The sequence below is a fragment of the Haemaphysalis longicornis genome, unplaced genomic scaffold (assembly GCF_048455015.1).
Source record: "Haemaphysalis longicornis isolate Haplotype H1 unplaced genomic scaffold, Haemaphysalis longicornis Haplotype H1 scaffold_7, whole genome shotgun sequence".
Lineage (NCBI taxonomy): Eukaryota > Metazoa > Arthropoda > Arachnida > Ixodida > Ixodidae > Haemaphysalis > Haemaphysalis longicornis.
In genome coordinates, this window is record NW_027526422.1 from 43,666,787 (window position 1) to 43,692,940 (window position 26,154).

A 26,154-nucleotide genomic window follows, 5' to 3' on the forward strand; every position below is an offset into this window, starting at 1 on the left:
TCTGCAGCCTAGAATACCTTCATTCACGCATCCGCCGTACAGGGTAGAGACACGTATACGCTGGCGCCGCCATTTTCGGTTGCTCGCTCGCCGCCGAAGCAAGACATTGTGTCAAAACCCCGCTAAAATTTTCGCCGCAACGCGGTTTACTGAAGAATTTTGAATCAATTGTCTGTTTCGCGTTGCTAGGTCTCGTGGGAAACGAAAAGAATAACGCGTTGAGCCCGTTGGCCCAATTGCGGCGGCACGGGACCGTTCAAAGGTTGTCTCCACCCTGTACAGCGGTGTTGGTTTGTTCCCGCGTTTCTTTACGTTCCGTAACCTAGATGGCGCCACCATACCGTGGCAAGCGTTTGGTTTGTTTTTGCCCGCATTTAAACCTGGCTTGTTTTTGTTCTGGGAGAAAATATTCGTTCCCTGAAACAGTGCTCGCTCGACAAATGGGGTCACGTAAGACACCGTTGCTTGCGTCAATCGGCCAGTGTCGTCTGAGACAACCCCAAGCCCCGTAGTGCTGTGCAGCTAAACCAAGCATGCTGTGCGCAGTACGAACAGTGTACTTCTATGTTTACATGTGCTTTCGTAACTTCCACTGTTTGTTCCATCATTCTTATTGCTTTGTAAAGAATGTGCCCTAAATTTAAGCGCAAATCGCTCGTTCGTCTAGTTTGTAAGCTCTACCTAATTTGCGTCTGCTTCTGCCAGCCTCCGCCAATCGCAGAGCTTAGCTCATGTGACATCATAGGTTCTGTTGCGGAAAATGAGCTGGTGGGTCGCATGACCATTCCCGTTTTTCCTAATTATGTAGCTTATTTGAGCGAAGTTTACGTTAAAAGTGGTGTCAGTATGATTCTAACGAGACAATCTTTTGAATGGACCAAACTTGTGTTTTCTCTTCATGGCTCCTTTAAAACTTGGCTGGAAAAATGCACTGATTTCGCGAACTTCGTCGGCACCGCAAACTAGCGAGCGTTTCCAGTGTGAGTGCCGTGTCGGTTGGGTTCTAGGCCTGTCTGTCGACGTGTAATCGCGCGTCTCCACTGCTATCTGGGGTGTCGGTTCGTGGGTGATAAGTTCTGCTGCTGCAGAACGAAAAGTTCTGCCTTTTCAAGACAAGCTCGCAATTTTAAATGCCGTCTCCTCCGGCGAGAAAGAAAAACGTCCCCGCCCGGTGCAGTCTCACCGCTAGCACCCTCTCAACAATTTTGAGTGCGGAAAATAGCACCAAGTTCGCGAAAAGACGTCCTTTCAGCATCTGTTTGGTTCTTGACACGGGTTAAGGCACCGAAAAGTCTCAAAAGTGATCCCTAAGTTACGTTTGTGAAAACGGATGTAAGTGATCCTGCTTCTTTGGAGTGCCGTGTAGTGAAGTGCCTAAGCTCGTGGGACAGGAGCAGGCGCAACTCACGCAATTTTTCACCGTGCAATAAATCCTTGAGCGGCGAGTTCACCATCACTGACGCCTAGCACTTTGGTTTCGTTTCTCCTTCATTCACGCGAGCCTTAACTCAAACCCCGCATGTAACGAAAAATTGCGAATTTTGTTCCGTTTCGTTATATCCAGGTTTAACTGTATTCAGGCTCCCATTTTTGACAGAACGCTTTTTCGGGGGTTGTAGAAGTTTTATCTCGCCAGGAAATGTCATCGCTCCACCTTATTTTGGAGAAAATTAGTATGTCTAAGCTAATGTTTGCAACCAAATTTAGACATGCAAGACGCAGTTAAACGGGCAAGTTCGTCACGTTTAAACAGTTAAAAGGGAGCCAAGTGCAAGTGGGTGATTTCCCTTTTCCAAAGTATCTGCTAATCTATTACCCCTGCGACATGCACACAACTAACTAGAAGCTTTACCGTTGTTTTCCCTGCCCACGAGATAAGCAGAGGTACCGCTCCATTGCTATTATCTCAACTGCTGTCTCGGCGCGCACTTTCACAACTGGTAGTTTTGGTATGCAAAGCAAGCGTGTTGCGACAAAACAGGACCCATCTGGAGAGATAAGGTAAGTGGCCATTATACAAAATAAACAAAGGTCCTATGATGACTTTCTTACAGGCAGTCAGTAGTAAAAAATGATACATGGAGTACTACAATACTGAAATTTGATGCACAAAGATGAGCTAGTATGGACGAGTCAGGACTAGTTCGCGCCGCCTAGAAGGTTTTTAATCACACACAAACTTTCGGTGTGGATTACACGCTCTTAGACTACATCAATGGCTCACTCCCGCACACACCCTATGGGTCTGTAGGGTTCTGCTCTAGACGGACACGCCCTTTTTATTTTTTTCCTTCTCGGGAAAACGAAAGGGTGGCCCATCACTTTTTTTGTGTGACATTTTAAGTGCGAAAAAAAATGGGGAAGCTTGCACTAAGTCGCGCAAGGCCGTAGCGCAGCTACAGGGTTTCTTTCTACGTGAGCAGTGTAGGAAACATCACCACGCATGTTTAGAAGTTCCAAATTGTTTATTTGCACGTTCCGTCGTCGCTTTGCACTGTGCTAGTTGTAGTCATCGTCATATTCATCGATACCGTCGTGTTCCTAATGGCAACCGCTACACGGAGTGGGCAAGTGTTCTGCAAGCTCGTCCTAACCATTCTGGACCTCCACCAGTCACTACTCGTGAAATCGAGGGAGCGGGACCTGCAAGTTGGCTCGGCAAGGCGTTGCGCGCTCGTAGCCCTGGGAGGCAGGGAGGTCGCCGCAAGGCACGCGCTCACGAGCGATCCGCATTTTTTTTTTTTTGTATTTCTAACGCGTTACGCTACGCGCCACACATTACGGCCACCTACAACAGCTCCGCTGTTGAAACGTGCCTGCCTTGTTTTGAAACTTGCACCCTAACAGCCCTTTGCGCACGGGCAATCTCGTCCGTAGTCGGCGACAACTCTCACTTTCCTGTTTTCTCTGCTTAACAAGCGACAGATAACAGCTAAATAACTTATGTACAAATAGTGGGCACATTAAGATGATGAAATAGCCTTTATTTTAAAATATAGAGCGGGAGATCTTGTTCATGTGACCATCAGGGAGGTAGCTTCCGCGGTCCAGGATGTCACGGCCCTCTATTGTCCGCTTGGTCGGTGCACCAATAATCGCTGATTTCTCGGCTTCGCGCTGGCAGCAGGTTCGTTCTGCCTACGCTCTTCAGGCGGTTCCCCGTTGACTCGCACTTCCTTGGAGCCGTCGCAATACGAACCCATAGTGGTAGAGTCTACTCAATGTTCCACATAACTGACGGTTGCATTCTCGTAGTGTTGGATATATCATCTGCCATAAGGTGGCCCTTGGGAAGGAGTTCAAAGTTTCTGCAGCTGCATTGCCTCCTCCTTACTAAGCGTGGCCGAAATGGTGGGTATTTTCTTGTATCTAATCTGTAGTGCTCTAGGATGTATCGGTAGCGTTTTGAGACGGTCGTCGGAACATGATCGTCTGTCGGGGATACCCCTGCTTTTCGTCTCGTTGCGCCCAAGCGATATGAACGTTTGGTGTGTTTTGTAGCGTCAGTGCGGCAGCGGAGATACGGCTTCTGGAAATTTTTGCATGCTGCTGCCGAGTCGGTAAGGACTCTTCTTCTTTCTTGACAAATGGTTGTTGCGAGCGCAACCGCTGCCTCCTTCGGCGAGTTGGTGCCGCTCAGTGTGAATGTTTCTGCAGCGAGCTCATTTCCCGTTCCGGCGTTTCCGTTCGTTGCCTTGTTCAAGCCCCTCACTGTGTCGAGTTCCTGGTAGCGTGGCTTTTCCTGGTCGATTGTTTCCGTCCCTTCTTCGCGTCGTGCGGCGAGGCTAAAGCGCTGACGGTGCCTGAAAGTGAAACTCGAGGTTCTTCTCAGCTTCCTCGCTTATTTGCTAGCTCCTTTCTTGCGCACCTCCTCGCATACCGGCTTGCTGACTCGACTACTGCTTCCTCGCAGGTGCAGAAACAATGAAGACTGGTGCACTCTGAAAGTGCTTGCACAAGATATTGATGTCATTGCCTTAGGAAAGGAATCTTCTGCTTGTCGACAACACGCTTTTTCTCCCTCCAAATGCTCATAGTGTGTCCTTAGTTAAATCACATAAGTGTTATTTGCCACTGTGTACTAAATAACGAACCGTAGTTATGCAGTTGACGTAACCTCTTTTTGTAGCCCCCAAAAGCACTTTGGCCGTTCCGGCCGGCAGGCAACCGCTTCCAGTGGCGACCACATCACGATGCACTAGAATCTTCCCCTGTGCGTAAGAGTCCGATAAGGTGCCAGGAGGGAAATTCTCAGAAGGGAGATCGTTACAACCGCGCAGATAAAAATATCCGAGCGCTCTGTGCTACTTATCACGCACCGTCTTTTGTACTCTCGTTTGAGGCCCTCCTCGCTAAAATCCACTGGCGAAGGCACTCGGCAGACCATGTCAAGCATATAAGTAGGCCGACAGCTGAGAGGAACGTGTACAGGCCTGAGTACGAGCTCCCCTGGTCTCTGTAGTAGCCTGCGTAGAGAGAATGGAGAAAATCAAAAGCCTGTATGAAAATAAATCGCTGCCATTGGGCCAATGACGCTCTATTCCGAAGGTTGCACTATATGCAGTAAATATCACGGCATTTTCTTTTTGGCTGTCTAGCCTAGGCTTCAATTAGAGCCTTTAAGTAGTCAACGTCGACTTACTGCAAACACACATTCAATATTCCAACTAACGTTATACTTCAATTCTACGCGATCATAAAACAATATGTTAAATCGCTTGCCTATTAGAAATTTCTTCCCCTTCCCGGTAAGTTCCCTATGTCGAGTTGACACTCTACATTTCCCAGTTCCATCATTTGCGACAGCTGCATCACTAAAGCGGCGTGCCTTCTTTGGTGGTCTGTTGTGGAACGTTATGCGTAGCGATCGAGCGCACGCTAATTTTACGTCCGTTTTTAAGCTGACGTGAAACACCTGGAGCCTTAATACCGAAATATACATATAAAAGGCACCAGTTTTCATTGTAATTATTTATTATGTAGAAGTTTCACAACATTCAACTACGACGGAGTTCAAAGTAAGTTGATCGAACATTATTTACAACCTTATGTTATATGAAACTCCTCTCTAATTGTTTTGTGTCAGCGTTTCGTTTCGCCTTCCGTGTATATATCGATACCTTGTAACAATGGGTCGCAGTTTCATTTCTGTGTTGTTGTTTTTTTCGTCTGCCCTTTTGATGTATCGGGCATTCTCTGTGCACTGACTGACGCTGCCTTTGTCGTTCTTGTGTCGTTGTGGTAATTGTTACCCATTTTTTCTTGTATATAAGAGCCTTTGCTCTGATTTTTCCTTAATTGCGCTGTTACTTAATTTTCAATTGTAAGTAACGTTCCTGTCCTTAAGTGAGCCCATCTAAAATCGAAATAAACGCGTCGATTGTGCTTACCAATTAGCAGAGACTTCGGAGCATCCAGACCTGCATTGATCAGGCCCGCGCAAGTAATGGCCGTGGGAAGCAGCCTGACGCCGAAGTACTCGCTGTATAGAACCGAGACGAGTATCATGCTGCTCCCAGCCGCCAGACCCAGCAAGAGGCTACTCAGCGCCAGCACAACGAAGGAGTCGCTGAACACGAACCCGAGCACTGACGCCGTCATTGCAAGAAAAGACACGGCCATCACGTCCCTCCTGAAAGACAAGTGCACGGTGAAAGGTTACCCAACAACAGAACCAAAACTGAGCGAGTTGAGCTTTAAGTACTGATCAGGCAAACACTGGGGGATATTGCACACCCATAACATTTTTTTCTTATAAAATGCCGCTGTCAAATTTGCATGCATGGAGAGCACAGTACCCCGGTGAATATACTGTACTTATCTTCTCTTATCACCAAAAAGCTCACCATGGTGAATTTGTGATTGCCGTACTGAGAGAAAGTTAGTTGTCTACAACGGGCACCGTGTTGTGCTACAGGCAGCATAAGATGCTAGACACATCAATCCCCTAGTTTAAGTTAGCGAATATAAATATCTTGGTGTCACAATTACAAACAATTTAAGTTGGAACACTCGCATCAGTAACGTTTGCGCCTCCGCGTTCCGTAAGTTTTGTCAGCTGATGCATAAGCTTAAAGATACTCCATCTCATGAAAAATATCTAGCCTATACCAGTTCTATTAGACCAAAACTAGGATATGCTTGCATTAGTCTCACATCCCTACACCAAATCTAACATCAATACCATCAAGAAAATCCTAAGACGGGCAGTACGTTTTATTTACTCTGTTACAAATCTTATGTTCAGTAATAACATCCCTAACCAGGATATATCCAACTGTTCACAAATGTGCCTAGATTAGACCCTACTGCGTATCTTAGACCCCTTTCAACAAGAAAAACCCGTCACCCCCATGATTTTTCTTTAACGCCATTTTTCGCCAGGACTAACACTTTCAAGTATTCATTGCTTCTTCGCACCATTGATGAATGGAACTTGCAGCCCGTAACTGCACTTTCATAAGTAGAAAACTTGGAGGTGTATTTGTACTGGAGTGCCATTGTCTAGAACTGAAATTGCTGTATTGGTGCATTGTTGTTCCTGCGTATTGACTGACTTTTTTCCTTCTATCACATCTTTTTTTCTGCCGTGATGTTATTTTTTACTTGCGTTTCGATATTCATACTGTTTTTCTTTTTTCTCTGCACTTTTTTCATACTTTAGTTTTACGCAAAGTGACGTGTGTATACTTCTCTTGTACATCTTGTCTTGCCACTCCTGCTTGAGCTATGTGAAGCCTGCAGTATTTAAAAAATACATAAACTCAGGGATCGCAGCCAACGCCGCTCGTTTCGACGACATCAGTGTGAAGACAGCCGCCTCCCCCCACCCCCACGCCGACCATCACTCGAATGCCTACGCCGTGTCGGGTGCACGCGACTGCCCAGGAACCCCCGCATACCCCCAGTGGCAGCAGACTGCCAGAAGCGAGACCCCTGTAGATCATAACTGCCACTGGCAATAAAGGGCTCGTTGAATGAACGTTGAAATTGAATCATACGGTCAAGAACGCACCAAATTCGGAATTTTTTGTCAATAAAATATGAATTTTAAAATCATGGGAATGAAAGCAAATGTGAAAAAGTGGCTATGGTTGGATCTGATCCAGCAGTCTTCAGACTGCTCCTCATACAACTTCGGCACTAGGATCACGGACGCGTGGGATTAAAAGAAAACCTCCTTTCGCCGCTAGTTGTCGGAACATTATCTCTTGTATAACCCGAGATACCTATAGGTACACATATGCATTGTGTCTATGCATCTGGCGCCTAAAAAAACTTTACAAATCACCTGAACTGATTAAGACGGATTTTTGGGCAACTTGCAATTGTATTGAGGACGTGTACAGCGCACAATTTTAACAAAGGACGAAGGGGGACGACAGGGACAAGAGCTTGTCCATGTCATTCATCTTAAGGGTGCTGGTTTAGGCCTGTCATCCTTCTGAAGTTCTTCGTCTAAATTTTGCGCTTTACAGGTCTTCCATCACACCTATAAAGATATTTGCACTCATGAATTTTAGCGTATGCGACGAACTATTTCTTTTTAATTGGCATAATTCTTTGCTTGAGCGTCCTAAGCCTTACTTACCTCTGGCAGAATTTCCTGTCCGACAGCTGTCCCGAGAGCAGGCGACCAGTCATGTCGCCCCCACTTTGGCACGAGAGGAGGACGGCGATTTCCCAGCGGCTCAGCCCTTTCGTTTCGGCGTAATCCACAACGGTGATCATGAAGATGCCCACGATGTAGCGCAGGGCGAGGGTTGTCGCCACTATCACAAAGTACATGGGGCTCTTCAAGAACGGCAGCTCCTCGTGAAGCACCCGTTTCACTCTCGACACAGCACCACCGTTGGCGGCACGATCACATATCTCTTGAGTCTTTTCGCTCTGTTTGCTCTCCTCGGGCCGCTTGGGCGATGCTTCGCAGTCCTTTGGCCGGCTGATGAGCAGCGATCCGGGAATCGCGTTCATGGCGAGGCCTCCGACGATGAGGAAGGTTCCCCGTAATCCGAAAGTATCGAGCAGGAAAAAAATAAGAGGCGAAAAAATGAATGGTATTAATGTCGTGCCCATGTAGCTGAGTCCACTGGCCGTGGCACGGTATCTGGAAGCAAAGAGAAAAGATACGCATCTATAAACGACCGTGTGGCTGGCTCACATGCTTACCACTGAAAGATGACAAGAATGTGTCAGAAAAATAAATGCAGGAACAAGGTGTACTTGTGGAATGCAGTCACCCAGATGAGTGAATAGCGGAATTTATAACTGCATAGTAATACGTTCCAATTCACATGTTTACCCTCAGCTATACGTTAATAATGACACGGTATGCAGACGAAACACAAGTTTGTTTTATTCGAAAGATTTTGTGTTTTATAGTGCCCCAAGCGCTTGTCCGGCAGCAAACGATGCCGCGTTCACACAGAGATTAATCAATTTAGGTTAAAATTTTGATTCTCCCTCCAAATCGTGTGTTTCGTGACGTCTGACATGTAGTCACAAAGGCAGGCAATTCAAACGAACTTCCAGTGCGTAATTAGGATCCCCAGCCTTGCTTACCGTCAGTCCTCCCAGACGGCGCTACCATACTGAGCCGAGGACCGTTGTCCGCCGTTTCCTAGTTTCTGACCGTATTTGCACCTGTCTTGTTTTTGTTATGTTAGAAAGTAATCCTTTCGTGAAACATGGCGTGTGCTCGACAAAGAGGGTCACGTAAGAGAGCGTCGCTTACGCCATTCGGCCAGTGTCGTGTAAGACAACTCCAAAGCGGCGGACCGCTGTGCAGCTAAAACAAGCATAGTGCGCCCAGTGCCAACAGCAGTGCGCATCGGTACTTCTATGTTTACGTGCATTTTCGTAACTTCCATTGTTTGCCCCACATTCGCGCTGGTATAAAATGAATATGCATCACATTTAACCACAACTAGCTCATTCGACAAGCTTATAAGCCCTGCCTAATTTGCGTTTGCGTTTGCCAGCCTCAGCCAATGGCACACTGGGCATATGACTTCATAGGTTATGTGGCGAGAAATGAGCTAGCGGGTCGCATAGGACTGCCTTCTCTTCCTAAATATATAGCTTATTTGAGCGAAGTGTGCGTTCAAAGTGGTGTCAGTATGATTCTAACGAGGCAATGTTTCGAATGAACCAAACTTGTGTTCAAATGAACCAAACTTGTGTTTTGTCTGCATGGCCTCTTTAAGGCACAGGAAACAAGCATGAACCATTTTAAGTGGTGTCAGTATGATTATAATGAGGAAATGTTTCGAATGAACCAAACTTGTGTTCAAATGAACCAAACTTGTGTTTTGTCTGCATGGCCTCTTTAAGGCACAGGAAACATAGCATGAACCATTTTAAAATATGATTAATTGTAGTTAAAGGTGCACGGACCTTGAATATTTTGAATATTTTCTTAGACTACGCCGGTAAACGAAGCACAAGGAGGTAAGTACGCATCGAAGTACTTTTCTAGAGCTTTTTACACAAATAGAACCTCATCGCAAATCAGTTATAAGGGCTTAATCTTGAAGAACACGAGAACGAGTTTTGTCGGAGCTACATGTGGTTAAATTATTCTGGAGCCTCATATTGCACTGCACATTATAGCCCAGGTGTTTCAATGAGAAGTTTCAGGTATTGAGGGTTAATGCTTTGCTGTAGGAAACATTTAGCGTTCATAATAAGTTTTCACTGTGTTCTTAACACATGAATTTTCGTGCGTAATTGTGATTCTCCAGGCAGAATAAAGATTTGTGATATCCAGCGCAATATTTTTAGAGGGACATTCAATTTGCTGATCATCATCATCATCATCATCATCACAAGCCTATCTATGCCTACTGCAGAGCAAAGGCCTCTCCCATTCATCTCCAATTATCCCGATCATGTGCTAACTGCGACCAATTTATCCCCGCAAACTTACTGAGTTGTTAGTCTGCGCTGGTCTTCGTGTCTCTGTTTAGTCCTCGTTTTTTGTGTGCGCAAAAGTTACAGCTATGAATTGTCACCAACTAGCCCGCCTTTCAGTGTTACTGATCTCATCTGCCCATCTAACTTTCTGACGCGCCCGACCACGCTTGCCTTCTCTAGGGACCCCCTCTGTTACCCTTAATGACCAACGGTTATCCTGCCTTCCCATTACATGCCATGCCAACGTCCATTTCTTCTTCTTAATTTATACAAATATGTCCTTAACACGTGTTTGTTCCCTGACCCACTCCTCTCTGTTCTTGTCCCTTAATGTTACACCTATCATCTTCCGTTCCATTGCTCGCCGAGTCGCCCTCAATTGAAGTTGAACCGTCTAAGTGAGCCTCCAAGTTTTTGCCCCGTAGGTGAGTACCGGTGAGATGTAGCTGGCATACACTTCCTTCTTCAGGGACAATGGTAGGCTGCCATTCATTATCTGACAATGCTTCCCGAACGCACTAATCCCCATTCTTATCCTTCTAATTATCTCTGCCTCATGGTTGGGATCCGGGATCACAACTTGGCCTAAATAGATATATTCGCTTACCACTTCCACTGCCTCGCCACCTATCTCAAGCCGCTGTGCTGTCCCGAGGTTATTGATCATTACTTTAGTTTTCTGCATATTAATTTTCAGGCCCACGGTTCTACTCTGTTTTTCCAGTGAGGTGAGCATGCTTTGCAATTCGTCCGCCGAGTTACTTAGCAAGGCAACGTTATCAGCAAATCTGATGTTACTGAGGTATTCTCCATTAACCCTTACTCCCACCTGTTCCCAATCCAATGTTCTGAATACTTCTTGTAAACATGCTGTGAATAACATTGAAGAGGTTGTGTCTCCTTGCCTGACGCCCTTCCTTATAGGTATTTTACTGCTCTCCTTATGGAGGATGATGGTAGCTGTGGACTCATTGTAAATATCCTCTAGTATTCTTACATAATGATCATCTACACCCTGGTTTCGTAATGCCTGAATGACTGCTGAGGTTTCGACCGAGTCAAATGCTTTCTCATAATCTATGAAGGCTATAGATAGGGGTTCAGTATACTCCGCGCACTTCTCTATCAGCTGATTGATCGTATGAATATGGTATATTGTTGAATAACATTTACGGCACCCTGAATTTGCTGATACGCATCGCAAATTCATCATTTTTTCTAAGCTTGGGTATTCGCCCATGGTAATAAGTAGCGACCGGATTTTAGGCAAATGCCTATTTTTTTTCTTGCATTCCTATCACCCCATTTCGATATATGAGCACGAATTGGAGGTCAAGGATGGCTTTTATGGTGGTTTTATAGTGCCTATAAATGCCTATTTTGGGTGTTGGTGCCTAAACTCCGATAAATGCCTATAAATGCCTTTTTTCTCAAATTGGCGCCTAAATCAGCACTATGTAGCGTCAAGTTTCGCTTTCGAGTGCAATTTGATACCTTTATTCATTCTACCTGGAAATATTTACTGTTCTGAATTGTATGGGTTTGAACGTGGTCTTATTTTTAACACTCCCCCCTCCCTTTGCGCCGGTGCAACCGGAGCGGCGGCTTCTGCATGCTTTACGGGTGGCTTTCCCGCAGGACTTGGCGGTGGACGCACAACTCTACTCCCTATGGGAACTATGATACCGTCAGGGGAAAAGAAAGTGATGGTGAAAAATTACGCCCACCTCCCCTCGCGGGAACCCTGGTGTGATGCAGCGCATCTGGGTGGTTCCATTGGTGTTTCCGTTGGGTTGATTCTCTAAAGGAACCATCGCATCAAGCAATCGTCGAGTACTGCGAGAGAGTGCAAACAGAGCACGGACGACCGTCGACTGAGACCGCGTTCGCTATCGGAGAGAGGAGAGGAGGAGAGTGGAGGAGAGACGCACCTGTGCCGACACCGCCGCCGCTGTTAGGCGAGAGCGTTCGCTATCGGAGAGAGGAGAGGAGGATAGTGGAGGAGAGACGGACGCCGCTATGAACAAACATTAGCAAAAATCAGAGAAGAGCTTGGCGACTCCTGAACAGACCTGAACAATGAACAGACATTAGCAAAAATCAGAGAGGAGCTTGGCGACTCCTGCATTTGGATTTCGGTAGACGAAACAACAGACGTCAAAGGGCGCTTTGTCGCTCACTTTCTTGCTGGGAAGCTTGCGGCGCACGAGAACAAAAGGACTTTCCTCGTGTGTTCGAAACCTTTGGAGAGAATAAATGGAGAGTCTGTAGCATTATTTGTAAACGAATCCCTAAAGGTTCTTTACCCTACAGGAGTCGAGCCCACCAAGGTTCTGTTGCTCTACACAGACGCTGCAACCTACATGCACAAGGCCGCTCATCTCCTGAAGGCCTTCTACCCGCAGATGCTCCATGTCACTTGCCTAGCGCATGCGCTTCATCGTGTTTGTGAGGAACTGAGGAAGCACTTCACTGACGTAAACGAGCTTATTGGTTCAGCCAAGGCCGTGTTCCTGAAGGCACCCTCTCGCGTGCGCGTCTTCAAGGAGATGCTGCCTGATGTGCCCCTTCCGCCAGAACCCGTCGTCACACGATGGGGAACGTGGCTAGAAGCTGTTGAGTACTACAACTGCTACTTTTCGGACATCAAGGCCGTGATCAACGGCCTTCCAACTGACGAGAGTGTTGCAGTCACAAAGGCTCAAGCTCTCCTCTCCGTGAATAGCCTTCCAGGAGACCTCGCGTACCTCTGCGCCAACTTCACGTTCTTAGCAGATTCTATCAAAAAACTTGAAAGTGCGGGAGAAACTCTTGTTACGAACGTTGCGCTAATTCTCCACGCCCAGGAAAGAATCGCCACCGTTCCCGAAGGACCCGTCGCAGAAAAGGCACGTGCGAAGCTGCAATCGGTTTTGGACAAAAACAAGGGGTTTTCTGTCCTGAAAGAAGCTTCAGAAGTCCGTGCTGGTGAGCACTGTAGGATCCCAGTGTCAATTACCCATCGAATCTTCCCAAGTATAAGTACGCACCAATCACATCTCTCGACGTCGAGCGTTCATTCTCCGCGTACAAACTCATTCTCAGCGACAAGAGGCACAATTTTTAACCCGGAAATCTGGAGATGCTGGTAGTTACCTATTGTTTCTATAATTTCCATAGTGATTCTTAAAATAGGTTCCGCGTTCTGTCCAAACACAATTCTTAATATTTATATTTCGAATGAGCGTATGTGTATATGGCAGTGTTGAAATGTCTTGCCTGTATAATTAAGGTACCTGTAGAGAATTGCTAAAGTTTGTACGTAAGTTCTCACGTAACAACCTGTTAATTACTTAACAAACCTTGTCTATCTTGCATTTAATATTTTCTTGCTTTATTGTAATTTAATTGCGTCAGGCAGACATAACTTTGCGCTTTTATAAATAAGTATTACCATATTTCAAGTATTGTTTCTCCTGCCTGTTTCACAATATGCGACGCTTGAGTGACTTTCGCATCTGAACATGTATGTAAGCACTGCGCTTGTGAAATTAAGCCAATTGATCGCCATTCGCCCAGAGATATTACGGGGCAATTTCACGTCTAAGGTCAATGTATAGAACTTGTAATTAGAGAAAAATAAAGAATTGAATTGAATTGAATTGAACTGTTACTGCCATTGTGGCCTCATAGCAATGACATTTTTGGATTTCCTGTCGTGCTTACAGTTCGCTCACGTCTTCACTTGAAATTATTAGCATTTATCTAAAAATTTATTGCGCCTATTTTATTCTTTTTAGTGCCTAAAACGTTGTTTTTGCCGCCTATTTTTGGCGCCTAAAACATGCTTTTTTAGTGCCTAAAAATCCGGCCTCTAGTAATAAGCTTGCGGGTTGGATTAAGCAAGGTAGCATAATCTACTCACGTGCGAAATCGAGTGTTAATCACAACCATGTTGGATGGAAATATCAGCCCTTGGCCTATCGCTGCAAAAAAAGAATGGTCAAAATATTTTCAAATTTGCGTTAAGTTGCTGGCAGGTTAGAGCTGCTTTACTGGTGTTCACTCTTTGTCTTACCGGTGAACATTGTCAGGCATACTGTGATGCCGCTCATGGTCTGGAAAACAGCGCACAGCAGAATTCCCAGGGCACATAGAGTAGATCCAAGAATATGTACACTTCGAAGTGGCATAAACCTTAACATAACGTTCCACAGAGGGCCTGAAAAAATTGAGAAACAATAACTTCCGTGGCTCTTGTTATTAGCTCATCGATAACATTGAAAACGTGCTCACAGTGGCCACAAAAGTGCGTCTTTCTGGTCGCTAAAGCTCAAGAAACGAAAGCAAAACGACATGGTCAAACAAAAACAACTTGGTGGAATATCAGCCTGCTCGCTTCACCGGTAAAAAATTTAGCGTCATCTAAAATGGCTAAACCAAGATTAGCCGAGAGCGGGGTGCTGCCCCTTGGTTATACTGGGTTATCCTTCGCTAAGCACAGTTGTGGTTGTGTAAAGGTGGCTACGCATATACAAATCAACAGTGCACAATGTTTTACAGGTCAAGATATGCAGCTGCATTAGCACCCAACCATAAAAGCATAAAATTACCATAATAGCCTCATGACTATTTGAGATGTTAAACGACGCTAATTATCCCTAATTCAGTTAAATGAATATTTAGTTAGTTTTAAAATGGGTCGATAAGTTAAACGACGGGAAACTAGGATAAATGTTTATATTTTACCCTGGTTTCACAGGGTGTTCCGCCACCCAACGAACCGATGATCCTGCTTCATTCGTGCTTGCACCACCGATTCGACAACACACTCAAACACTACCCATACTGCAGCGATCAGAGAAAATGAACGAGGCGGCGCGCCGCAGCGTAAGGAACGTTTCTGCCAGCAAGAAAGACGCTTGTCCTCTTTCTTGATCTCTTGACATTCTTTCACTAAAACATGGAGGCCGCTCTGGGGATTACCAGGCGTTGCCTGGCAACGGAGTCGTGCACCCCTCTTTCTTGCTGGCTCGGCACTCTTTGGCTCGCGTTGGCACCGCGCTCAGGAGCAGACTGTCGCAAGCGGCGCAGCTCTCGCTGTCGAGCTAACACATCAGAGCGTACATCGTGGACGTTTCGCTCTAACCATAAGCTGAACACACTGACATCAGATGCATTAAAACGACTGTTACAAACCCAGGCTTCGAAGAAATGGCGGTATAGTTAGTTACTTGCCAGTTAGTTGGGATATGGTTCCAATGAGAGCAAACGGCCACGACGCTTCTCTTCTTGAAACGTGCAGGTTGCTTATCACGGCGACGAAGAAAATGCCACTGCAACGGTTTATCACGCACACCCAAAATGTTGTCCAGCAACAGGCGACCGCAATGAGCCAACTGCGGGGCGTGTCGTGGTAACTCTTGGCAGCCTGCATTGCGTCCCTCTAAGTATTTTGGGTCCGTTCTGGAAGGCTACATCTGCCGGCCTCGTCTTCGTTCACACCTGGAGTAGGGAGTATAAGGAACAAAGAGAACAAGAAGGAAACGTCGTTGTGTAGGAGTAGCTATTCTTTGCCGAGCACACCATAGCATACACCGTGTAACGCCCCGGGTCTGCGCAAAAATGTACAACTGGCGAAGTTTAAAATTTAAGAACAAGTAAATGCAAAATTTTAAAAGCTGAATAAGCCGCTAAAACTCAACTAATGAAATCAACAACATCCATTTTGTTCACCGCCCTCCCACGATGACGACAACAATGAAACAGCCGTTAAAAAACAAACCGAGACACCAATAAGTAAATGGTCACCATCCCGTCCAGCGAAGTTGTCGTAAACCACTACAAATGTTGATGGGGGAGGGTATAAAATGTTTCTCGTCATCTCTGCGGGCTTGACGCTTGCGCTACGCAAATGCTGAGTCCTGTCTAGCCTGACGCATATGGTCTCGGCGTCTTGGGCAAGAAGTGCTCTATTTAATGACACTAGTCCTTCCTAGGCTTCAAACATAATCTGCAAACATAATCTTCACCAGAAACACATGGTGAAGAAGCTGGGGGGGGGGGGGGAGGTGGTCTATTGTTTACAGCCGCCTTATCCCCCGTAATGCGGTTTCGGTGCTTGTTTTGTCGCTTTTTTTAGATACGCAGCTCCATGCCGCATGCCTGATTAGCCCGACACATGCGCTGAGCATCTTAGGCAAGAACTTCTGGGTCCTGCCTCGGTTTCTTGGTTACAACACAAACTTTTGCGACAAACTAGAGGCTTACAGCTTCGCTGAAAAAAATCATGGAAGCACCAACCCCTCCCTGCATCTTCTCCAAAAAAGCACAATTCGCGATAGTAACGCATCGAATCCATATAATAGTGCAAATGTACATTTCTTGTCGCTCATGAAAACACAAAATCAAGAGAAGCGGCGCAGGAATGCCTCCGCATTAGTAGACGATTTTCAGAATTAGAATAATCGGAATTTCCACATACACAGCCAAAAACAGGAAAAGATCGCCTACTGCATCCATTTCGCCTCAGAGAAAAACACTTTTATACGGTAAAATAAAATTAAAGCAAAATTTAATTCCGCACACAGCCCTATTCCGGTCACAGTTAAAGCGCTAACCCTGAAATAAAAAAGTGAAATAATGTTAAACCTACACAGCAAAAAATATCCCACCAAACAATTTGTTTCCTAGGAAGCTAGCGCTAGATGCGCCAGCATTGTTGTTGGTGTAGGCACTGATAATATCTGTTTTTTTTAACAGCAGAACTGTTGTACAAGCCGTAATACCAAAAAAAATGCAGAGTGCTCGTGAGCGTGTGCCTCGCGGCCACCACCCAGTCTCCGGCTCGCACAGTGGCTTTATCAAAAAAAAAAAAAAAAAAAGCTCCACCGCTGTCGTGAAGCGCTACCACGCATGTAATGCTTGGCATGAAGAACACGACAATATCGATGCATATGAGGATGACTACTACTAGCACAGTGCAAAACGACGACGTAACATGTAAATAAACAATTTCAAACTTGTGTTCCTCAGTTGATTGATTGTAGGGTTTAACGCGCCGACACAACACAAACGATGAGCCGCGCCGTAGTGGAGGGCTCCGGAATAACTTTGACCTCCTGGGGATCTTTAACATGCGCCGAAATCTCGTACACATGGCATTTTTGCTTTTCGCCTCCACCAGAAAAGCGGCCGCCGCGGCCGGGAATCGAACCGACCTCGTGCTTAGCAGCACAACGCCTTAGCCACTGAGTCACCGCGGCGGGTATGCGTCCTTCAGTGCTCACGTATTAAGAACTCCTGCAGCTTATCTGTGAATCAAGCGTTGCGGGACTTTGTGGAAGCTTCGCCAGTTGACCTGGTGGAGGTATACAATGCTGAGGATGACTGCATCCACCACCCACCGCGAACAATACGACGATCGCTGTGGTGCATATGACGCCGATTCCTAGCGCCGCAGCTATGCAAATAAACAATGATACTGAAAATTAACTATGAGTCAGTCAATGCTCACGTACAAAAGCTTCACCATTCAAATCTTGCGCGTGAGTGCAAGCTTCCCTAAATTTTTTCCCCTTGTGATCCTTCAATATTGTAACGAAGGTTGTTATCATTTTGTGGTGAGTTAATATACACAGAGTTGCACTACTTTAAATGGAAACAACCCAAACAATTCTTTCCCAATTCTATTTTGGCGTTAATGTCGAGCAAACTGTCTGCCTTTCATTTTTTATAGCTTTGTGTACTGCAGCATCCCATTGCGGGCTCGGAGAGAAAAATGCCACTAAAACCACCCCCATCCACCATCCCGAGAGTATAGGAACGCACCACTCGTTAGGAGCAAATATCCATCAATTTCCAAGCAGACAGTGGAGCTTAAACCTCCACCAAAAACGAACCATTCCAACATTAGGTGAACTCGTTCTCCTGAATATAACCTCCGTTTCTGCTCAAATCAATTCCCTTTCTTAACACACGAGAGAATATCTAACTCAAGCAAAATAAAACTGCAACTCCTAAAACATCTCACAGGAGTAAAAGAACAGCTGCACCATAACCAAGGAAATGGGAAGAAGCATTAAAAAAATCAATATGAGGAAATAAACATGGAGGATGCTCGTCACTTACAACTGTGGCCGCAGAAAGCCTCCTCGATCGCCTACATAGCACAATTCATGACATGTGTGAAAAGCAGTTATGTATTTCCCGATCTCTGACTTCAGTGTACCAGACATAATACTAGGTCGACGCGCACGTCAAAGTCCTTAAAGACAAATTTGGAAATAAGAAGCTGCAAAGAGCCCAAAAAAGACGCACCTCCAGCTGCATTTGCTTCTCGCCGCCCCTAAACAATGAATCATCACTCATAGCAATGACAGATCCCTTCTTGGCGAGCAGCCATCGCTAAGTTTCTATGCAGCCAAACGCCTCTTGTGATGCTATATGGCAGGGGTCGGCAGCCTTTTGAAGCAGAGGGCAGAGCTGCATGAAGTCGACACAGCGGCGGGCCAGGTGGCAAATCGGATTGGGGAAAAGAAAAAAAATGCCGCGTATCTGCTCTTTTCGTTACAAATGTCGACAAAAGACGATAATCGGCTGGCGCCCCCGTCAAATAACCCTTTACGGCCCAGCCCACACAAACGTGTGGGTCAACGAATTCGTTTACTTAGTGGCGCCTGTTTCGGTTTCACAGCCCTGGGTAGCCGCTGCGAACACTTCCGAGACTTTATTGGTTTCGGTAGTTCATTCATTTTTCCACCAGGGGGCGAGAAATCGCACATTAAAAATGGCGCCCCAGCAGGCACGATTATGCTAGCCGCCTTCAAGATGAAAACTGATATTTCTTCTTGCTATTCTCATATTTTCTGAATAACAAGCGTAAGACACGACTTGCAGGACTTGGAAAAACACGATCGGCTAAAAAATACACCCGTTCCCTTCGTGTGCGTTCCGTCATCACGCTTGAAAAATGAACCCACATACAGGGTGTCCCAGCTATCATGCACCAAGATTTAAAAAAAGAGAAATTGCGTAACTCGAAGAAAACCTAGTGCATAATGTTTGCAGTACTGTGAAGAAGCGGAGAGTAATTTTTTCGTTAGTGAGACTTAATTAATTAATTGTAATTAATTATCTAACTCGAAAAATACTGTCCTAATCACTAAAGTGTCAATGAGGCACTTGGAGGTAACCACGAGGGGCATCTAACTGCGCTATTTTCAGCGACGAACTAATTGCGTACTCATTTATTCTGACTGATAAAGGAAACCCGCGAAATATGAAAAATACCACGTGACGACGCTTACGCGCGCATTGTAAAGCAGCGTCCCCAAACAAAGCTGATTGAAAGCAACAGCTTCGCGTGTTACACGCCCGAAGAGACAGCGCATCACCTTGATAATAGCATGCATGGAAGGAGCAGCAGCAGCAAGATTCGCGGGACGCGTGTGCAGATAAGGAACAAACTCGGTCGCGATTTATTCTTTCTTTTAAGTGCGATGCACTTTATAAGCGACCCTGAATCCGCCGTCCGCATTGCTCCTCCTCCTCTCCCCTAGCAACAGCGCGAGGAGCGGAGAGGAGCGTCTGTAGCAACGGCGCAGCGACGTCACACCCCACGTGACCCGCGCGCGCTCCGCCTCCCGCGCCGTGGCTGCGCGCGCCCGCGCCTGCTCCCGCACCGCTCCTCGCGCCGTGACGTCACACTCCCACGTGACCGCGCGCTGGCGCCTTTGCGTCTGCTCCCCCTCTCCTCGCGCCGTGACGTCACATGCTCTGCAGCTGGCGCGCCTCTCCCCCCGTTAGGTTTGCACTCACCCTCGGCGCGCGCCTCTCCCCTCGCCTGACAGCTCCCCCTCGCCGGTACTGCGCCTCTCAAGGCGATGGCGGAATTACTACGCCGTGTACTCTCGGCGCAAGAAATGCATTCGCACTTCCTCACGATTCCCTTCGGGGAGGTGGGGGCAATTTTTTTTTGTTTATTTCATTCTGGCTAACTCAGAGGCAGCCGGTTTGAGGGCGTTGCTTTACGGTGCGCGTGGAGGCGCCGTCACGTGGTATTTTTCATATTTCGCGGGTTTCCTTTATCAGTCAGAATAAATGTGTACGCAATTAGTTCATCGCTGAAAATACCGCAGTTAGATGCCCCTCGTGGTTACCTACAAGTGCCTCATTGACACTTCAGTAATTAGGACAGTATTTCTCGAGTTAGATAATTAATTACAATTAGTCAATTAAGTCTCATTAAAGAAAAAATACTGTGCGCTTCTTCACAGTACTGCAAACATTATGCACCTGGTTTCTTTCGAGTTACGCCTTTACTCTTTCTTTAAATCTTGGTGCATGATAGCTGGGACACCCTGTATATGTGTGGGCTGGGCTTTCGTCGTTATGAAAATTTTGCTGCGCGGTATAGGTTGGCGGGCTCGTGCACTGCAGCGCTAGCGATAAATAATTTTTTCTTGCTTTCTTGGTGTCTCAATTCTTCGCGGTTTTGTGCTGGCTCGTTGGTAATGTTTTCTGGCGCCTTAACCTTGAACTAGTTCCGTAATTACTTGGGATAATAATATAAATTATAATTATTAATTACATTAATTAAACATCATTGTTATTTATTTTCACAAAATCCTATTTATAATGCAAGTACTCCTGAAAACAATATGAAACATAAATAATACGTAAAAATGCAGTTTTTCTGCGCCTGATGCTTACTATGCGCGGATCATACGAATAGAAGCCCAGCCCACACATATGTTTGGGTTTGTTTTCTGTATGAAAAACTCTGAGCTTTCCATTTTAACTTGTCGAAGCATCATTAGTAAGGGGTAAATACACAAAATTTAATTACTTGTGGCCATTTTTTCTAAAATATTTTTGTTGGGCAGGAAAGGGATAAACACCTCCCTTTTCTTTCTTGCTCCCGTCTCATGCCGTTCCTCTCTCGTCTCGTTCCTCACCAAGATAACACGCTAGAGGTTTGCTGAAGTCAATTTAAATTTACCGCGTTCCACTGCCCCAAGTCGGGCGCCTCCATGCCAGCGCGGCCGTACGGCGGATACGCTCGTGAATCGACGTACCATACTAAAACGTTTATAGATCCACGTTTTGCTACTCCACAAGCGTTCTAAACGGAACGTGGAACCTATGTAGTGGAACCTTTCGTTGCTGTTGCCGCATGATTTCTTAAATGCCGCCAGGAGCACGGGTAACAGCAGGCGACGGTTTTCTGCAGTTTCTGTTGTATTTCATTTGATATCGTAGAAACCAACCATCCATGAATGTTTTAGTAAAGGAACACTGCAAATACCACATATGTATTGATTTTCTTTCTGCCTTATGTTTGCGTAATGTCTTGTTCCTGTTCAACTATGTTCACAAGTATGAAGATTGACACCGGACATAGACGTTTAGATTTAGCCATTAACTGCGCAAACTGTTTTGTGTCACAGGCGTTGCATGCCAATCACAGTCCCAAAAGACCACAAAAGCATTACTTGGTTTCTTAAAGGAGACAGGTTTGTCTGAACGATTGTAGAGACACTGTGTACCATTGTTCATTTGTCATTTGGGTAGTTCAACATTTCAGTTTAGGCTTTATTATCACTCATTGTTTTGTTTTGGTAGTTCTCTTTATTTTTCTTTGCTTGCTCCTCAAGCTCTATTCCCTGTCTCTTGAATACCCTTTCTTTCTCTTTAAACTCCTCCTTCCCCGCTTCCCATGCGTAGGGTAGGCAACCGGACTGTAACCTGGTTAACCTCCCTGCCTTTCATGCACTGTATTATCCTTCCTTCCTTCCTTGGCTGTGGGTATATAACACTATGCGCAGCTTCTGTTTCCCTTTGGCCGGGTGGCTTAGTCGAGTCACAGACAGACAGACAGACCAAAATTTCTGTGTTTATGTAGCCCAAGAAAGACTATCGTCTTTGAAAATCATGCACCCCTCCGTCAAACGACGACGATGGTTGAAAGCGAAGTTTTTCGCGATGGATTCTCCGGTTCGCCAATCCCACACTGCGAGTATGTGATACCCTGGAGGTAGGCGTCACGTTTCTGGAATACCCACAGCAACTCTTGCGCGTGCACTCCGTAGGCCTAACATTTGGGTTTGGGGTGGGGAACGTCATGCGACTAACCATATTGAGCAACTAACAGGTGGCTAACAGCCTTACGGCACGCAGAGCAACGCCATGCTTCACGCGACGGATTCCTTGGTTGTCTGAATTTTCCAAACCGCTTCGACCATGTCGAAATGGCGCAATCGGATAGACGCCGGCTTCATAACGCGTGGGACCCAGGTTCGATTCCGGCAACGGGAAGCGGTTCTTTAGTTTCACTTCACCCACGATCATTCACCATCAGCGTCAGAGAAAGCTTGCCTCCCTGCAGGGCGCCTCGGCGTACAACGGCATCAGTGAGGACACTAAAGCGCCGCTTTAAAATTCAGCAAATTGGAAATTTTATTTGACAATTATTTCCAACAATCTGGCTAAGTGTTAAGATGGGGAACAATGGCAACTAGAAGCGATAAATTCTCTATTCTTGTCTGCCGTATGACCCCATTCCAGGTCAAAACTGGCTTTTCGGCCTTCAAATAAAGAGCAAGAAGGGGAGGGCTGAAGGGTTGACGACATGGTGGTGCCGCATAATACTGCTCAGCGGGCTGAAGGTTGCCGACCCCTGCTATACGGCGTTAGAAGAAATGGGCCCAGAAAAATTTGCAATTCGTGATTAAACGACAAATGGAACCCCTCCCCCCCCCCCCCTCAGCAATAGATGTTAATCTGAGCTTATATAAAAGCCCAACACATCAGGCACGGACAACAATCTTCTTTTACCGAAATCACATCCCGCAATATACCCCAACCAAGCTTCTAATGAACTCCGAAAAAAAATTTTCCAAACATTGACCCTAATTGTTAAGGGCTATTGAATCAGGGACCGAAAGGTCAGGAGGGTTCATGGATAACTTGAACGCCATCACACTTAACACTAAAGGGGACAACACTCTTTGACGCCATGAAGCAAAATCAACGCCACCCTCCAAATTCCTACAAAGAATGGTAACTTAATAGCCAGATATGTAACACCTGAACTCACCCTCACGTAGAACTTTGTTAGTTCGAAGTGGATGCGTTCTGGCAAAACACTAGACAGTGGTCGCTATATCCTATATAATTCAAACTCGAAATCTCTCACCAAAAGCCACACAAGCAGAGAGAGAAAGAGAGAGGGAGAGAATATAAACGTGTTTATTACGAGAACCAATGGGGAGAAGTCCTCAATCCGAGGCCCATTGAGCTTTTCCAGCCTCAACAGCCCTCACCACAAGCAGGCGCTGTTCATTGAAGTCAGAGCTGGTCACAGCTCTCTCCCAAAGCTCGTAAGAAAAAAGCCAGGGATTGCGCGACTGTAGTAGGGCGTGGGCGCAGCCCCCTACCACATGGAACAGCATCCCGGGGGCTTCGCAGATGCGGCATAGCGGGGAATATACGATGGGGTGCATTATATGGCACTTAGTTGGATGGCGAAAGGTATTTGCCTAGAGCGCAGAAAGCTGCCGCTCCTTCTGTTTCTCTAGGTGTTTATGCGCTGCTGGAAAGGGGATATGTTCTAACTTATAGTGTTGAGTTATCTTGTGATATGGGATCACTTTCATGCCTGCATCTGATTGGTACTGCCAGCATCATGAATCGTAAAAATTTCCGCGACACAGTACTAACCAATCCAACTCATGACCCCTGAGCTCGCACCTATAGCCTGATGGAAACACCACAAACGACACCACTAAAATAACAGACAAAGTACTCCGCAGATGACGCGCACCTCTTGCACCCCTGGGATGTTCATAACCGACTAAGCTGGAACAAGAAGACTAGACAAAGCCTTAAAATTAGAATTTTGAGACTAGAACGAAAAGCTGCGACATACGCTCAGCCACTCAGCCAGCAGTACCGGAGCAATCGGAGCAACATGGCGCACAGTCTGCGCCGCCTTATCTTTAAAAGAGCCATGAAGAGAAAATACAAGTTTGGTTTATTCAAGATTGCCTCGTTGGAATCATACTGACACCACTTTTAACGTAAACTTCGCTCAAATAAGCTACATAATTAGGAAAAAAGGGAATGGCCTTGCGGCCCCCTAGCTGATTTCCTGCAACAGAACCTATGACGTCATACCAGACAGCTCTGTGATTGGCGGAGGGCGGCAAAAGCAAACACAAATTAGGCAGAGCTTATAAGCTTGCCGAACGAGCTATTTGCGCTTCAATTTACGGCGCATTCTTTTTAAATCCCGAAAAATAACGGGACGAACAGTGGAAGTTACGAAAGCACACGTAAACATAGAAGTACCGATGCGTACTGCTGTTGGTACTGCGCGCACTATGCTTGGTTTAGCTGTACAGCACTGCGGGGCTTTGGGGTTGTTTGAAACGACACTGGCCGATTGACGCAAGCGACGATGTCTTACGTGACCGTATTTGTCGAGCGAGCACCATGTTTCACGAAACGATTGTCTCCGTGAGCAAAACAAGCCAGGTGCAAATGCGTTCACAAACAAGTCAAGGGAAAAAAACGGCTTGCCATGGTGTGGTGGCACCATATAGGTCCACTAATGGCAAACACGGCGCTGTGATGTCATTGCAGACAACGAAAACGCACGATTTCGCGGGAAAATCAAAATTTTAACTTCAATTAAAATATTTCTCAGTGAATAAAGCATCATTTGCATTCGGACAAGCGCTGGGGGCACTATAAAACATGAAATATTTCGAATAACACAAATTTGTGTTTCGTCTTCATGGCTCCTTTGAAGGGACACTGAAGGGTCGAAGCAAGTTGGTCTGTATGGATAGATTAAGGTTCCACGAATCCAAATTCACCATTCTCGCAACTCGCAGTTGTTTTTAATAATTGCAGAAGATGCCAGAAACGTGAAAACGGGTGCCCACACCCCGCACGCTTTTGGGTACTACGGTTTGTGACGTCACAATATTTGTGCACGGCGAGAGCTCATTGGAGAAGCATCTATAAATGTTTTTTTTTCCTAAAATAAACAGTTTCAAAGTGGTTTTATACATGACGTAAATGTAAATCAAAGCTTTCCGTGAGCTTACGTAATTTTAAAAAACGAGGACAACAGATTTTACACCCTGCGAGACAGGCCGCTTTCCTCACCCTCGGCAACCATCATGCTTTCAGTTTCGTTTTTAAAAAAAAAGCATTGGTGCTTATTCATCTACCTTGGTGGGCGCCCAAGCTTTTGCGAGCAATATCTCCGACCGGAGCGGCAAAGGAACGAAATGCACTGCAGGCGTTCAAGCGACCCGACCCGCATGAGCTTCTAATCCGTTCTTCGCACGCGGATGTTGTTATCGGTAAAGCGTGCCCGCGCCAAGTTCTAACCTTATCGCCCGTGAAAGGTTAGGGCACGAAGCAAGATGGTTAGGGTACTTACTGCAGACGGTTATCCAACCGATCCGAAATTGTGCACTTCCGCTCGCTGCGAGCCGCCGTTGATAAATGATCGTTACATCGTGAGCGCATAGCTCTGCCCTTGGTATGTTTGGGCCGGGCGGAGCCGCTCCGAAGTTCGGCCATTCAGCCATGAAGACTACTCGAGACAGCTGCGGGAAGCGAGTGTGCATTTCACGCCAGGATGGCGTGTCGCGTGAGAGAAGAGAATATGAGATGGACGTGATCGCCAGACGAGCTGAGATGACGGCTGCCGCTTGAGCAACGCATAGCCGGGTGATATTTGAAACAGTGCTTGCCGCTGCGCCATTCGCGGCCCGCGTGAAGCCTGGGTGTCCGGTGTAGACGGGCTCAACAGCCGCTGGAGCGGTGGAAAGCATTCTCGATCGGTTTGTGGCAAATAATAAAAGTGACAGCCAGCCTCCTCGGTCAAGGAAATGTTCTGGGTGGTCGGCCATGGTTTGGTGACGCAAAAGCTACTGTTGGCTGACCGCACCGGTGCATCGCTCCTATTTTGTGACGCGATGTCTACGTCACGAAAAAATTAAAGGGAAGGGGGAGAGAAAAATTCTGGCTTTATTTGCGGATTTCTCAGGAAATAACGCATCGTTACTCGTCGAACGAAAGCCTAAAGTGCTGCGAGACATGTGATCTTTCAGATGAAACAAAATTTCATCCGGTCTTCAGTGTCCCTTTAAGTATCATGTAACCCAGTGGGACTACAGGAACGAAAACAAGAAGCCCATGAAAGCATTCCCATCTATGAGCCCAACGAACAAACTGCCG

At 46.2% G+C, this 26,154-nt stretch overlaps 1 protein-coding gene across 7 annotated transcripts in view; it reads right to left on the reverse strand.

The window, feature by feature from the left end:
- Positions 1 to 2,445: 2,445 nt before the first annotated feature.
- LOC144145407 (monocarboxylate transporter 6-like) overlaps positions 2,446 to 26,154 on the reverse strand; it is a 45,875-nt gene continuing 22,166 nt past the window's right edge. For 6 of the 7 annotated variants that reach the window (XM_077677001.1, XM_077677004.1, XM_077677005.1 and 3 more), the window contains 6 exons: positions 15,133 to 15,399; positions 13,973 to 14,116; positions 13,820 to 13,880; positions 7,592 to 8,107; positions 5,391 to 5,632; positions 2,446 to 4,466 (listed from right to left, as the gene is read on the reverse strand). In XM_077677001.1, the coding sequence (XP_077533127.1) occupies positions 4,312 to 4,466; positions 5,391 to 5,632; positions 7,592 to 8,107; positions 13,820 to 13,880; positions 13,973 to 14,116; positions 15,133 to 15,331 (1,317 nt within the window). In that variant the 5' untranslated portion in view covers positions 15,332 to 15,399 and the 3' untranslated portion in view covers positions 2,446 to 4,311. Of the gene's footprint in view, positions 4,467 to 5,390; positions 5,633 to 7,591; positions 8,108 to 13,819; positions 13,881 to 13,972; positions 14,117 to 15,132; positions 15,400 to 18,024; positions 18,362 to 26,154 lie in introns of those variants that run through there. The other variant, XM_077677007.1, reaches the window with a different exon arrangement.